This window comes from Neopsephotus bourkii, unplaced genomic scaffold (assembly GCF_033783945.1).
Source record: "Neopsephotus bourkii isolate Nb327-2 ecotype Australia unplaced genomic scaffold, CSIRO-AGI_Nbou_v1 NB_1760, whole genome shotgun sequence".
NCBI classification, from domain to species: Eukaryota; Metazoa; Chordata; class Aves; order Psittaciformes; family Psittacidae; genus Neopsephotus; species Neopsephotus bourkii.
Window position 1 is genome coordinate 944,754 of NW_026902234.1, and position 13,115 is coordinate 957,868.

Below are 13,115 nucleotides of genomic sequence, written 5' to 3' on the forward strand. Positions count from 1 at the left end.
GGACTGGCATAACAGCAGTTTGGAAAATGTGATAAGAGAATTTTTTTTTTCTGGCCTTGGTAGGGTTTTGTGCATGTTGACAAGGATGGAAGTGGAGGGTTCTCTTCAACAGAGGTGCTGATATTATTTCTTCATCTTCTGTTACTGTTTGAAGGCAGATGTTGGCTTTACACTCCTATCTGTAATCAGTGTCATCTTACCTTTGGGAAATAACGGTTGAATTTTGTTTCTATTTATAGAGTTTTGCTTGGTCATCGTGTTCAGAATGGTCAATAGGTTTGCGGGTGCCTTTTGTGGTGGATATTTGCCCCATGACATTTGAGCAGCTAGATCTGTTACTAAGACAAGTGACAGAGGGAATGGATGGCTCCTCTGACTGGCCCCCTCCTCAGGAGAAAGAGTGTATGGCTGTGGCAACATTAAACCTTCTAAGGCTTCAGGTACCTTCAGTTTCTTACACATTCAGCAGTCCTTGAGCTAATTGTTTCAGTAATGGATGAAAATAGCAGACTTAATGTGCTTTAAAATGTTTTTATTGATTTTAAAAGTGAAGTAAGTACAGTATCACTTTCTACTCTTTGAAATTTGGCAGCTAATGGTTGGCTTTTTTTCTTCTTGACAGCTTTTGGATCTCTTTAAAAATGAACCATAAAAATAAAATTTAAATGGATTAAGCATGGTATAGTCACACAATAAGCCAAGATTTTGAGCATTTCTAAGAATTTTAAACAGCGTTTTTAAGAGTGATTGTCCTCTTTAGAGGGTATCTGACAGCTACGGAAGATGTGCTACTTTTCCTAGCATACTGTAGCAAAGTCGGAACAGTTTAGGCCATTATTTAGGTTATTGCAGTTCAGAGTTTATGGTATATAATTAAATATATGACATAATATTTGGGTATTAGTTTAAATTGAGTGTGTGTTTGGGCAAGCCAGCAATTCCCTTAATTTCATGAACTTACAGATGTGAAAGTTTGTGTCTTGGTCAATGCACTTATTTTCTCCAATTTTGACGATTTTCCCCTCCCAAAGTTCACATCTCTTCTTAATTAAAATTTGCTTTCTCCCTCCACGTTTTTTTTTTTTTTTTCAGCTTCATGCTGCCATTAGTCATCAGGTGGATCCGGAATGCCTTGGCTTAGGTCTGGGCAGTATTCTGCTCAATAGCCTGAAACAGACAGTGGTGACATTAGCAAGCAATGCTGGTGTCCTTAATACTGTGCAATCGGCTGCTCAAGCAGTGCTGCAGAGTGGATGGTCTGTGTTACTGCCAACAGCAGAAGAGCGGGCTAGAGCTCTCTCGGCGCTCTTACCCAGTGCAGGTTGGTCTTAATATTTAAACCTGTTTGTTTGGAGGTTTCATTTCTAGTTCATTAATAGCTCCTTCCATTCTTAAGTTTCAGGAAATGAAATGAATGTAAGTCCAGGCCGTAGATTTATGCTTGACCTGTTGGTGGGGAGCTTGATGGCTGATGGAGGCTTAGAGTCTGCACTAAATGCTGCTATTACTGCAGAAATTCAGGTATGTTTCAGCAGCTTTGAAGGTCTGTATAAACAGAATAAGAAGATGTATCAAGTGTTTGTTTGAGTTTGTAGATTGATCTTATCCTCCTTTGACCTGAAACTTGAGCCAGTGTTTGTATGGAAGTGTGAATCACATTCTCCTTTTTAGTAGTGTGTTTCTTCTCGTCGCCTGGAGTGGTGATATCAACAAAGGTAACAAACTTTTAATAAAGCTCTATAATAGGAGTATAATTTTACAAAGCAGTTTGTACCTTTCTATGGGATTCTTCAGTTCTTCACTTCCTTGATTTCACCGATGTCTCTCCAGCAGAAATTTCAGTCATAGTACTCAGGAATTCAAGGTGAATGAATTCTTTGCAGCATCCCAATTTTCCATAGGTTCCATTTCAGGCAGGTTTGAATGTGTAGTAAGTGCTGACTAGTTAGATAAAGGAAGAAAGAAACATTCTGTGTTTCTTGTCTTCTCCATTAGTTCCTCGGAGATAAGACATTCTCTGCAGAGACTGCTTTAAATTGCCATATTTATCTGTGGCTATGAAAAAAAAAAGTGTGCTTTTCACTTGCCTCTTCACTTGTTTTATTCTTCCAAGTATACTTTCTTTTTTTTTTTCCTCCACTGTTGGTAAATGGGGAGGTTTATGATGAGAGAAAATGCATGTATTATTTTTTGCTTTACTGCATAGTCTAGCATTAGCTTTTTCTGTTGTATTCAAAGACATGTAACAGCTCTTGATTTTTAACCAAGTCTCCTAGGGCACATTTGTTATAGCGTGGGTCAGAGATGCCAGAGCCAACTTCAGGTATATGCTTAAACTGACCTAGGTGGCAGCGTATGTCACTGCACGGGTTAATTTATGTTGTCTAAAACCTGGGTGAGTCTATTTCCAGAGTTCTGTATGACTGTAGCTCAGTAGCAAATCTATGCCAGGTTCTTCTGCAGTGGACTGAATTTGTTATTTTTATAGAGTAAACATGCCTTTGGTTTTGAACTGTGCACCAGCTATTGGCATGGTTAAACATAGGTCAAACACAAAGCAATTGTTAACTTGGTTTGGTGGAAATTGAATTTGGTAGCTGTCTGCTCTTTCTTACTTTCATCTCCCTTCCTTTCATTTTATATATTTTTAAAAATGTGTGCTCATGGACTTGTTATGGAATATTCAGTACACATTTGTCTGGTAGGGATTGTTTCATTTCTGGCATATTTAAAAATAACTCGATCATGTTAACATGAATACTTGTTAGTAAAATGTTTCATAATTACAGTGGCAGTTCGCCCATTTTCTTTATATACTTTTTTAGGATATAGAAGCAAAAAAAGAAGCACAGAAAGAAAAAGAAATTGATGAACAAGAAGCAAATGCATCAACGCTTCATAGGAGCAGGACTCCATTGGACAAAGACCTTATTAATACTGGAATTTATGAATCTGCAGGAAAGCAAAGTTTGCCATTAGTTCAGTTAATTCAGCAGTTACTAAGGTAGTTGCTTTGAATTTGTCTTTTACTCTTGTACAGAAGATCTGTTCAGAAGTTTTATGAACTAGTCAACTAAAGGATGACTAATTTTGGTTAACAGATAAAACAGTCTCCTGCTAGCATTTTAGCTCATCAGAATACAAAATATTGAACATTCTCCTAGCTTTCCTATAGTTCTGCTATTTTATATTTGCTGAAGACCACAGTTCTATACTTAATGACTGATTTTAGGAAAACTTACTGCCTTGCTTTTATGATTTGTGTGCTTCTTCCTGTACCCTGAAAGTCTCTGTAACAAAAAAAAGGATAAACACTCAACAAGCCTGTCCTTATGAAATATGAGATTCAGCACAAATTTATTTAGAATGGACAATTTTTCCTTAAGGAGACTGTAGTTGGGGCTGTAAGTGGGCCTAAACATGAATTTTAAATTCTTGACACTGAGAAAGAATTGTGAATACATGACCAACAGGGTGCTGAGAACAAAGCTCCTTTATGTCAGCTACATCGGTATGTCATATATAGTATATGTAACAGGAAGTAATTATGAGACTACTGAGAGATATATTGTGCTTTTTCACTTAATTGTGCTGGTAACAAAGTAATTTAATCAGTACTGAGACTCTTCTGATCTACATAATGTCATGACTTTCATTGCAGCCTTTCAGTGAAAATGGTCAGATTGATTTTTGTAGTGAGTGATTGACAAAAGAACCAGAATTGATGTACTTTTTATAAATCCTGTAAAACGGAATGCCTCCACAAAAACTGTTGACTTTTTTGGATACTATGATGCAAACAAGGGAACATCCTACAAAGAAACTTCGCATAGGTTTCTTATATAGCTGTGCAAAACTCTAGCCAAAGCTTAACCTGTGTTTCTGTGGACTGTCTTCACTACCAGCTGCCTTTAAGTACTTTACAATACTTTTGTACCAATTAGGAACATCGCTTCACAGACGATAGTCAAATTAAAAGATGTTGCTCGTCGCATTTCTTCCTGCATGGACCATGAACATTGTAGCAAAGAGAGGTCTGCTTCTCTGGACCTGTTGCTCCGTTTTCAGCGGCTGCTTATTAGTAAACTTTACCCAGGAGATTGTGTTGGGCAGGTCCCTAATACATACGGTAAGTTACTGTACAAAAATAAGCCCCCCTTCTTCCAGCATTTCTGTAATATGTTTTTCAGAGGATATTAGTTTCTTTCTTTAGCTTACCTCATTTATCAGCTTAGTTGCTGAATCTGTCTGAAAAGTGCTTGAAAGTAGTTCTTTATTTTTTTTCTGTAAAGGGAAATTTCTTTTCTGAAGGCAACAGGATCTAGATAACAAATTTATAAACTTCTGAAGTTTTAAAAGGATGTAATTTCTAAATGCAGTGCTGAGTAGCTGCATTTCAGAAGAGTGACAGCTTTTGAAATCTGTCTCTCAAACACGACTATGTGATGGTTTTCTGTATTCTTCCTCCTTTGTACATAGGTCCTGACCTCTTAGGTGTTGGCTCTTTACTGAAGAAATACACTGCTCTCCTGTGCACACACATTGGCGATATACTTCCTGTGGCAACCAGCATTGCTTCTACTAGTCATAGGCATTTTGCGGAAGTGTCTCGTGTCGTGGATGGGGATTTAACAGGTAGGTTTTTCTTTGCTGTCCTCCTTTCCTTCACAAATTATAAAGTTGTATTGTAGCTGTTCTTGAAAGTTGTAAATTACAAAATAAAGTCAAGAAGGGGAAATTTGATGGGGAAAGCAAGAGCTTTGTAATGAAGTAGTACTTGAAGGCAGAATGTATTGCTTGGTGATTTACTTGTGTTTTTTTCTGTGTTCTAGGCATTCTTCTTCCAGAATTGGTGGTTTCTGTAGTGCTACTTCTCAGTAAAAATGCTGGATTAATGCAGGAAGCTGGTGCTATCCCTCTGTTAGCTGGCTTGCTTGAACATCTAGACAGATTTAACCATTTAGCCCCTGGAAAGGAAAGGGATGACAATGAGGATTTAGCATGGCCAGGAATAATGGGTATGTACAAAAACATCTGGGCTGTTTATTTATGTTTTCATAAAGTAGCTATATAAAAATGGTGACTGTTCATGAGCTGCTCTTGAGAAGGGAATTCTACTTTATACTACAAATTTTTATTTACCAATTCACACATCAGTATTTATTTCTGCCTGTAAATTCTTAAGGAAGTTATATTAAGCAGAGTACAAATGCAACTTTTAAAATCAAGTAGTTCAGGTAATTTTGAGTGTGAAAAGTTGCAGTGAAAACCAGGAGTGGTACATCTGTGCATCTTGTTACTAAATTCTATCTGTAATGTAAAGGCAGAGCAATGTGAAAGCTTTGAAATAAAGAAGTTTTCTTTTCCTGAGGCACTTTATTATAGAGCTGAATCTGGGATGAAAAGAAGTTAAAAATGAGCATTTTGGACTGTAAGCATTTTACTGGCAGAGGGAGGAATGAAACATGGTTAGCATAACTTAAGAGCCAGACGTCACACTGATAGACAGTAGTGTGCTGGGGAGAGCAAAAACTCAAAATTCAGTTATTGGTTTTTAATAGAGAAAACTGATATAAAGGTGCATGTGTGCAAACATTACTCTGATGTTTCTTGCCTGGATGAAATCACCTTTGGTTTGAAATAGTTTACTTGTATGTAGATGGGGAGGCGTTCTAACATGTATTTAACCTTCCTTCTTTCATATAAAAAATAAGATTCGGATTTAGACTAAAATTAAAGATACAGCCAATGCCTTGTAGGCAAGCATGTAATAAAACTGAAGTAGTTTGGAGGGACAACAGACTATGGCAGTGATTTGCCAGAACACTGGTTGTTCTGGTGTACCTCCAAACAAAACAGCTGTCTAGTTTGGCATTGCTAGGTTTTTGATAATGTGACATTGGAGATTAGTTCATAAAAGAATACAGCATAAAGACAATTTAATTGCATGGTATGCAGACAGGGAAATATTAATAGCCCTTTGACTTCTGAGCATATCGAAAGACAAACAGCCTTTGAGCAGAAGTGTAGAATTTGGTTAGACAACTATTTAAAGAATGTTCAAAAACCTTTGTTTTTCTGCTGATAATTTCTCTATTCTGTTTCATACCTGTAGGTTCATTTTTTACTGGCCAGAGTTGCAGAAATAATGAGGAGGTGACACTTATACGTAAAGCTGATCTAGAGAACCATAACAAAGATGGAGGATTTTGGACAGTGATTGATGGGAAAGTGTATGATATAAAGGACTTCCAAACCCAGTCTTTAACTGGCAGTAGCATACTTGGTGAGAATGAGCATCTGAATTGAAAACACAGATTACTTCTGTTTCAAAACTAGATTAGATGAACATCTTTTTAAATATTATACTGACTACCTCATTCTTTCATTAGCTCAGTTTGCAGGTGAGGACCCAGTTGTTGCTTTGGAAGCTGCTTTGCAGTTTGAAGACACACGGGAATCAATGCATGCCTTCTGTGTTGGGCACTATATGGAGGTAAAAATGTTACATGTTAATGGATACATACCTTCTAAAGTACTGCTTTGATATGAGAATCCTTGTGGGAGCTCATTTCTAGCTTTCAACTTGTGTTTCTTTTAATTAGCCTGACCAGGAAGTAATTACGACGCCAGATCTCAGCACTTTGTCATCACCTCTAATAGACACTGAAAGGAATTTGGGTCTTCTCCTTGGACTGCATGCTTCCTACCTGGCAATGAGCACACCACTTTCACCTCTGGAAGTTGAATGTGCCAGTAAGCCGAACCTCATTTTGTGTGATAAATACCAGTGAAAGCATACAATAAAAAGACACAGTCCAAATAAATTAACTTGGAATCTATCACCTCTTCAGTTTTGCTGTCTTCTCCAGAAGTTCTTTATTCGTAACATTAATTACCACACTCATCAAGGTCCACTAATGTAGCAAGATTGAAATGGGGATTAGATAATTTTGAACAGTTAAATACCATATTTTTTGTAATATGCAAGACAGAATACTGTAGGAGAAAGGAGACTGTATAGCACAGTTATCTCACAATTTGTGTTCAGTTAAGAGTCCCTGAATCATCTGGTGTTGGAGTCTATCTTGTTGGGTATCTTAGTTTGGTGAATAGATGGGATAATTCAATATTAATCACAGAAAAATAGCTAAGGCCCTAATATATCTGAACGGGTGATGGCTGCCCTGTTACTTGTTTCTCAGTTGCAGCACCCATCCCTTTTTTCTTTTTTTTTCCTTTTTTTTTTTTGTGTGAAAAAGTTTCATCAAATGGAAGAGCTGCTAAACCTTGTTTGAAGACTATATAAGCATTTTGTTTGATGGACTTGTTAACTGTTGATAGCTTAATCTTTCATCAGAATATACATGTGTGTTTCCTTTCTTTTAGAATGGTTGAAATCATCTATCTTTTCTGGAGGCTTGCAAACTAGTCAGATTCATTATAGTTACAATGAGGAAAAAGATGAAGACCATTGCAGTTCACCTGGTAACACTACCCCAAACAAATCAAAACTATATACACATCGATTAACTTTGAGTGACCATTCACAACCTTTTCTCCAAGCTATTGCAGACAATAATATTCAGGATCACACTGTAAAGGTAAGCCTTCAGTAATTCTGTTCACAAAAAATATTGCTGAAGGGTGACAGTGATGGCCTGAAGCAGTTTTGTTGGTCAGAATTTTCCAGAAGTTATAGCAAAATAGTTGAAAAAAGTTGAAAATAGTTATAGCAATATATTTTCCAATAGTTATAGCAAAATAGTTGAAAAAGTGAAAGGAGTGGTTGAGTACTGCTAGTGGGTAAAATTTGTGTATTTCACTTTAGTACAGTTTCTTCTTTTGAATTTTTGAGTGGTAGAACTAAAAAGTATAAATGTATCTTACAAAAAAATAATAATGCATTACTTTCTATGTCAAGTTTTAGTAGTATTGACAGACCCTGCTTACCTTCAGTTGAACTAAGATGGAGTTTTCTTTGCCCAAGTTCAAATGTATTTTGTGTGTCAGGTGCCTTGAAGTCCCTTTGTGCCTTAGGGTTCAGGTTTCACTTAGCTGGATTCACAGGCATTATGAAAGCTCCTAAAATTTACATTGATCACTGTCTTTTATAGTATCTTCAGGTTTTTGAACCTGTTGAGTTCAGGTCCTTTGATATTTTATACCCCTCAAATAAGTCAATGGGAGAATAACACAGCAATAATGATGAACCAGAAGAGAATAAAAAATTCTTAGGTGACCTGGCTATGTCAGAAAAAGATAAAGGCAGTAGTAGCTTTGTTGTTTGAGCCATGTTGTTTTTCATACAAGAATGATAAAGGGTATTCTTTGCAGTATTGAATTGTATTTCCTGTGTATTAAAAAGTGCATACTGTGTGTTGTATCTCACTTCACCTGTTACTTCAGATTATGGAGGTTATTCAGTGTTATTTAAATCTTGGCTGCAGTATTTTGGGTCCTTTCATTTTACTTAAAACTGAAGTTAAACAGAAGCTGTTGTGTGTTTCTGTAGGACTTCTTGTGTCAGATAGAGAGATACTGTAAACAGTGTCACTTAACAACACCAATCACATTCCCTCCTGAGCATCCTGTGGAAGAAGTAGGACGTTTGTTATTATGTTGCCTTCTGAAGCATGAAGATTTGGGTAGGTAGGCTTGTGGCACAGCTGTCCCAGAATACATCTTGGACCAGTTTAAACTATGCTATGGATGATTTTGGAAATGCATATTTAGAGATTGTCTTTTCCTGTTAAGGTCACATAGCACTGTCTCTTGTTCATCCTGGTACCCTTGGAGTTGACCAGGTAAAGCACAAAACTTTACCAAAATCTGTAGTGGATGTGTGTCGTGTTGTCTACCAAGCAAAATGCTCACTGATAAAGGTAAGCCTCGTAGCTGCTGTAGTTCAGATTGTTTTTCATTTTAAATGTTTTATTAATAAGTTACATATTGTTCATTTTATGGAATATTAAGCAGTAACCTAATCTTTCAATACTATTTCTAGACCCATCAAGAACAAGGTCGTTCTTACAAGGAAGTTTGTGCTCCTGTCATTGAGCGTTTGAGATTCTTATTCAATGAATTACGTCCTGCAGTTTGCAATGATCTCTCTATAATGTCTAAATTTAAACTTTTGAGTTCCTTGCCCCGATGGCGGAGGGTAGCTCAGAAAATAATTAGAGAAAAAAGGAAAAAAAGAGGTAAGGTGACATTAATGTATTTTCTTTGAAACATTGAAAATCAATCTCATTCCAAGGTTTGCTGCTCTATATTTAAGACTTGTTAGGTAAAGCATCAAAGCCATTTGCTTTCTGATGCATTTTCATGAAGTTTTCTAAATCAATGGCTACGTGTCAGTTCCTAAGCAAGAACAGGCAGACAAGAGGTGAGGCAGGCTTCTTTGTGTTCCAGCATATTAAAGATGATCCATCAGTATCAGTCCCTCTGAATTTGTTTTAGTAGATTCTAACTAGAAGTGAAATCTTATCAAATATTGTGTTTTATTAAAGCAGTGTAGCTGGAGAACTGTTTAACTGGAAATAATGTGCTGAACAAACAGCAAAGTGCCTTTGAAGTTGTTTTTTAAAGATAAAAGCATGTTGCAGATACTACAGAGCTAATTTAATCGTAGTTGGACATACTGTTCACCAAGAGTACATTTCCGTTTTATTACAGGCAGATCTTAAGCATTCTATATGCTTAGGTTAATCATGCAAATGTAAAATTGTGGCACTGTAAAATGTTATCAGATTACATGAAATAATGTAATTTTTGTTTCTAGTGCCAAAAAAATCTGAATCTGCTGATGTGGAAGAATCCAAAATCGGAAATGAAGAGAGTGATTTAGAAGAATCCTGCGTGGTACCTCATAGTCCTGTACCGATAGATAAAAGGCCCATACCAATCAAATCACCCAAGGTAGCATATCAGATACTGACTCAACCTTGTGAATAAAAATAACAAGAGAAAAAAATATAAGATGAAGCAGGATTGTTATAACTTGACATTTAATATTCTGATAATGGTGTTTAGGGTATATACTTAAGTATGGTTCATTGTTTTGGTGAGAGCTGGAATAATTCCTAAAACAATTCTACATACTGCATATTTAGAATATGTAAATATACCTTCTCTAATTTTTAGATAGTCTTAGAAGTTTCCAGACAACGCTTCATTTCAAAATAAAAGATTTTGCTGGGTTACTTCCTCTTTTTTTGAGTACTGATGCATTCAAAATTTTATGAAGCAATGGTAAATGAGAATGAATTGCAAATAATACTAAGCTTTTTCCTGGATTTGAAGAAGTTCCTCTACTATTTTAAATTTGAATATGGTTTTACATGAAGTACCTTATATTTTCAGTAATTTAAAATGAAGTTGTTGAAAATGTTTTAAGATTCTACCTTCCTGTTTTGCAGGATAAGTGGCAGCCACTTCTGAGTACAGTTACAGGTGTCCACAAATACAAATGGCTGAAGCAGAATGTCCAAGGCTTGTATCCACAGTCTGCCCTTCTTAACACTATTGTTGAATTTGCACTTAAAGAAGAGCCGGTGGATGTAGAAAAAATGAGAAAATGTTTATTAAAACAGGTAAAATGTATGAAAACGGGCTTGCATGTGTTAGGAGTTTACCTAAATATGACAATTTTTCCTCTTTTGCAGTTGGAAAGAGCAGAAGTTCGTCTGGAGGGAATAGATACTATCCTGAAATTGGCAGCAAAAAATTTTTTGCTCCCATCTGTGCAGTATGCTATGTTCTGTGGATGGCAGAGGCTTATTCCGGAAGGAGCCAATATAGGGTAAATTTTTTTGTTGCTTTTTGCTTTCACAGTTCTTCAATAAGAAAAAAATGTACTTATTTTGTTGTTTTTTTCCTATGAAGGGAACCTCTTACTGACTGCTTGAAGGATGTTGATCTAATCCCACCATTTAACAGAATGCTGCTAGAAGTAACTTTTGGGAAGTTGTATGCGTGGGCTATTCAAAATGTCCGGAACATCTTGCTAGATGCCAGTGCAAAATTTAAAGAACTAGGTAAATCTCATTTGTTGATGTTGGCTGGGGAGAAAACTATTTTAAGTGAATACTGTTGCAGTTTGGTGGGGTTTTTTGAAGTTCTTCATAGTTAGGATCTTAAAATCAGTTCCTTTGTTTTTCACTGAGGATTACGTTGACTTTCTATCTGTCAGTGTGTCATTTTGTGCTCCCCTCCCCAGCCTCCTTAACTCAGTTTTCAGTATTTAAGAGTGTTGCTGGTTTCCCAGCAGGAGGTGATTGATTACTCATTTGTAATATTTCTCCATTAACATCTAAAAATTCAAAGTTTCTTGGAGCTTCAGCCTGTAATTTCTTAAAGCGAAGCATGGAATTCAGATATTTCAAACCATCAATTAAATGATTCTATAACCTATTTTACTGTAGTTCCCATGTGTTAATTGACTTTCTTATTTGTATTACTTTTGAATTAGGTGTGCAGCCTGTTCCTCTACAAACAATTACTAATGAAAATCCAGCAGGACCAAGTCTTGGAACTATTCCACAAGCACGTTTTCTGCTGGTCATGCTCAACATGCTGACTCTGCAGCATGGTGCAAATACATTGAGCCTCCTCCTTAATTCTGGCATGCTAGCGTTGACACAAACAACTCTGCGGCTGATAGGTATGAGATCTTCTTGTTTGGGAGAAAGCACGTGTTCTGTAAATCTCCTGTATTTTTTACCTGTTGGTGTACCCAAACTACAGAATTACTTTGTTTCTGAAAGATAGTACTTAATGATGTTTACTTTTACCCCAGTATATAAACCGTATTTATCTGTATCTGTAAGCATGATTGAGAAGGAAGTTAGTGTTACAATAGCCTTTATTCAGTCACAGTTTTCTTCCTAAGTGTTTGCTTTGGCCATCCCTTGCTAGAATTTAGGAATGATAGTGTAATTTTGATAGAAACATTACAAATAAATTAAAAATGGAAAATTTAAAATTGAAACATTAGGAAGTGCCTACTCCCTACTCATTCAGTTTCATTTGTTCTACCTATATTTAAACTGGAAGATCCTTTGTTTATTCTGCTATAAGAAGTTCTGTAGTGTGTTTTGCTGTGATTCAAGTTACCCTGTTTTTTATTTCTTGGTGGGTTTTTTTTTGGATTTTTTTTTGATTTTTCTTTTTAGATAGTTCTTATAACTTGTACGTAACTGGAATGCTTCTAGGAAGTTTTTACAAAAAAATTCTGTTAGTAGAACCATTTAGCCACTGGACTTTTCATTATAATATAGCTACCTTATTTTGTTTCTTATTTTGTTTAAAATTAAGTATTTACAGTCTTGTATATTCAAAGCAATTACATCAAAGTTTCCTAAAAGCTCATCTGACTGCATCGCCTGTTAAGTCAGCTTTCCTATTTATTATTGCTTTTAAATCGCAAACCTTATGTGCCTTAAAGTTTTGCATATATATATATGCATATATGCATATAAACACAGCTGGTTTGAAATTTTTTCATGCTTTTTCCTATTTAGGACCTAGTTCTGATAACATTGAAGAAGATATGATTGCCTCTTCTCATGGAGCTTCTGCCACAGTCCTGGAAGAATCAAGAAAGGAGACTACACCTGTTCAGCTCCCTGTTTCTGGACCAGAGCTGGCAGCCATGATGAAAATTGGTACCAGAGTGGTGAGAGGGGTAGACTGGAAATGGGGTGATCAGGTACAATTTCCTTTGTACAGATTCGGCTGTGTTAAAATCTAAAGTCTGTTCAGTGGAATGTCTGTGAATTTAATGTTCAAACTTTAAAGGTTACTTTACATTTCAAAGGCTTGGAGAATTGACAGAAAATATATTATTTGTTTAACTTCATTTTCAGAGATGAAAATTCTTTTTAGTAAGACTGTTCTGATTAATGATTTAAGAGGAAATTGAATCACTTCTATGCTACAGTAGTATCATACACGTATGACTAGATGTGTGGCACCTACGTAGTACATAGTAAAACAGATCTAAACATGAGTATTGCTGTGGTTTACTGGCGTCGTTCCTTTTGAAAACTGTGAAATGCTTTTCAGCTTTATGCTGGATTTTGAAACATCATTGAATGTTTACTGCCTAACTT

General features: G+C 36.1%; 1 protein-coding gene across 4 annotated transcripts in view; it reads left to right on the top strand.

Annotated features, from left to right (window-relative positions):
- The window catches only part of HERC2 (HECT and RLD domain containing E3 ubiquitin protein ligase 2), a 114,533-nt gene that overhangs the window by 42,646 nt on the left and 58,772 nt on the right, over positions 1 to 13,115 (top strand). For all 4 annotated transcript variants that reach the window (XM_061377580.1, XM_061377584.1, XM_061377581.1 and 1 more), the window contains 20 exons: positions 240 to 440; positions 1,093 to 1,321; positions 1,397 to 1,521; positions 2,826 to 3,004; positions 3,945 to 4,129; positions 4,480 to 4,635; positions 4,833 to 5,018; positions 6,116 to 6,286; positions 6,393 to 6,496; positions 6,606 to 6,756; positions 7,390 to 7,604; positions 8,516 to 8,648; positions 8,758 to 8,885; positions 9,008 to 9,203; positions 9,785 to 9,921; positions 10,422 to 10,595; positions 10,668 to 10,804; positions 10,888 to 11,039; positions 11,474 to 11,665; positions 12,525 to 12,712. In XM_061377580.1, coding sequence (XP_061233564.1) covers positions 240 to 440; positions 1,093 to 1,321; positions 1,397 to 1,521; positions 2,826 to 3,004; positions 3,945 to 4,129; positions 4,480 to 4,635; positions 4,833 to 5,018; positions 6,116 to 6,286; positions 6,393 to 6,496; positions 6,606 to 6,756; positions 7,390 to 7,604; positions 8,516 to 8,648; positions 8,758 to 8,885; positions 9,008 to 9,203; positions 9,785 to 9,921; positions 10,422 to 10,595; positions 10,668 to 10,804; positions 10,888 to 11,039; positions 11,474 to 11,665; positions 12,525 to 12,712 — 3,339 coding nt within the window. The remainder of the gene's footprint in view (positions 1 to 239; positions 441 to 1,092; positions 1,322 to 1,396; positions 1,522 to 2,825; positions 3,005 to 3,944; positions 4,130 to 4,479; positions 4,636 to 4,832; positions 5,019 to 6,115; positions 6,287 to 6,392; positions 6,497 to 6,605; positions 6,757 to 7,389; positions 7,605 to 8,515; positions 8,649 to 8,757; positions 8,886 to 9,007; positions 9,204 to 9,784; positions 9,922 to 10,421; positions 10,596 to 10,667; positions 10,805 to 10,887; positions 11,040 to 11,473; positions 11,666 to 12,524; positions 12,713 to 13,115) is intronic.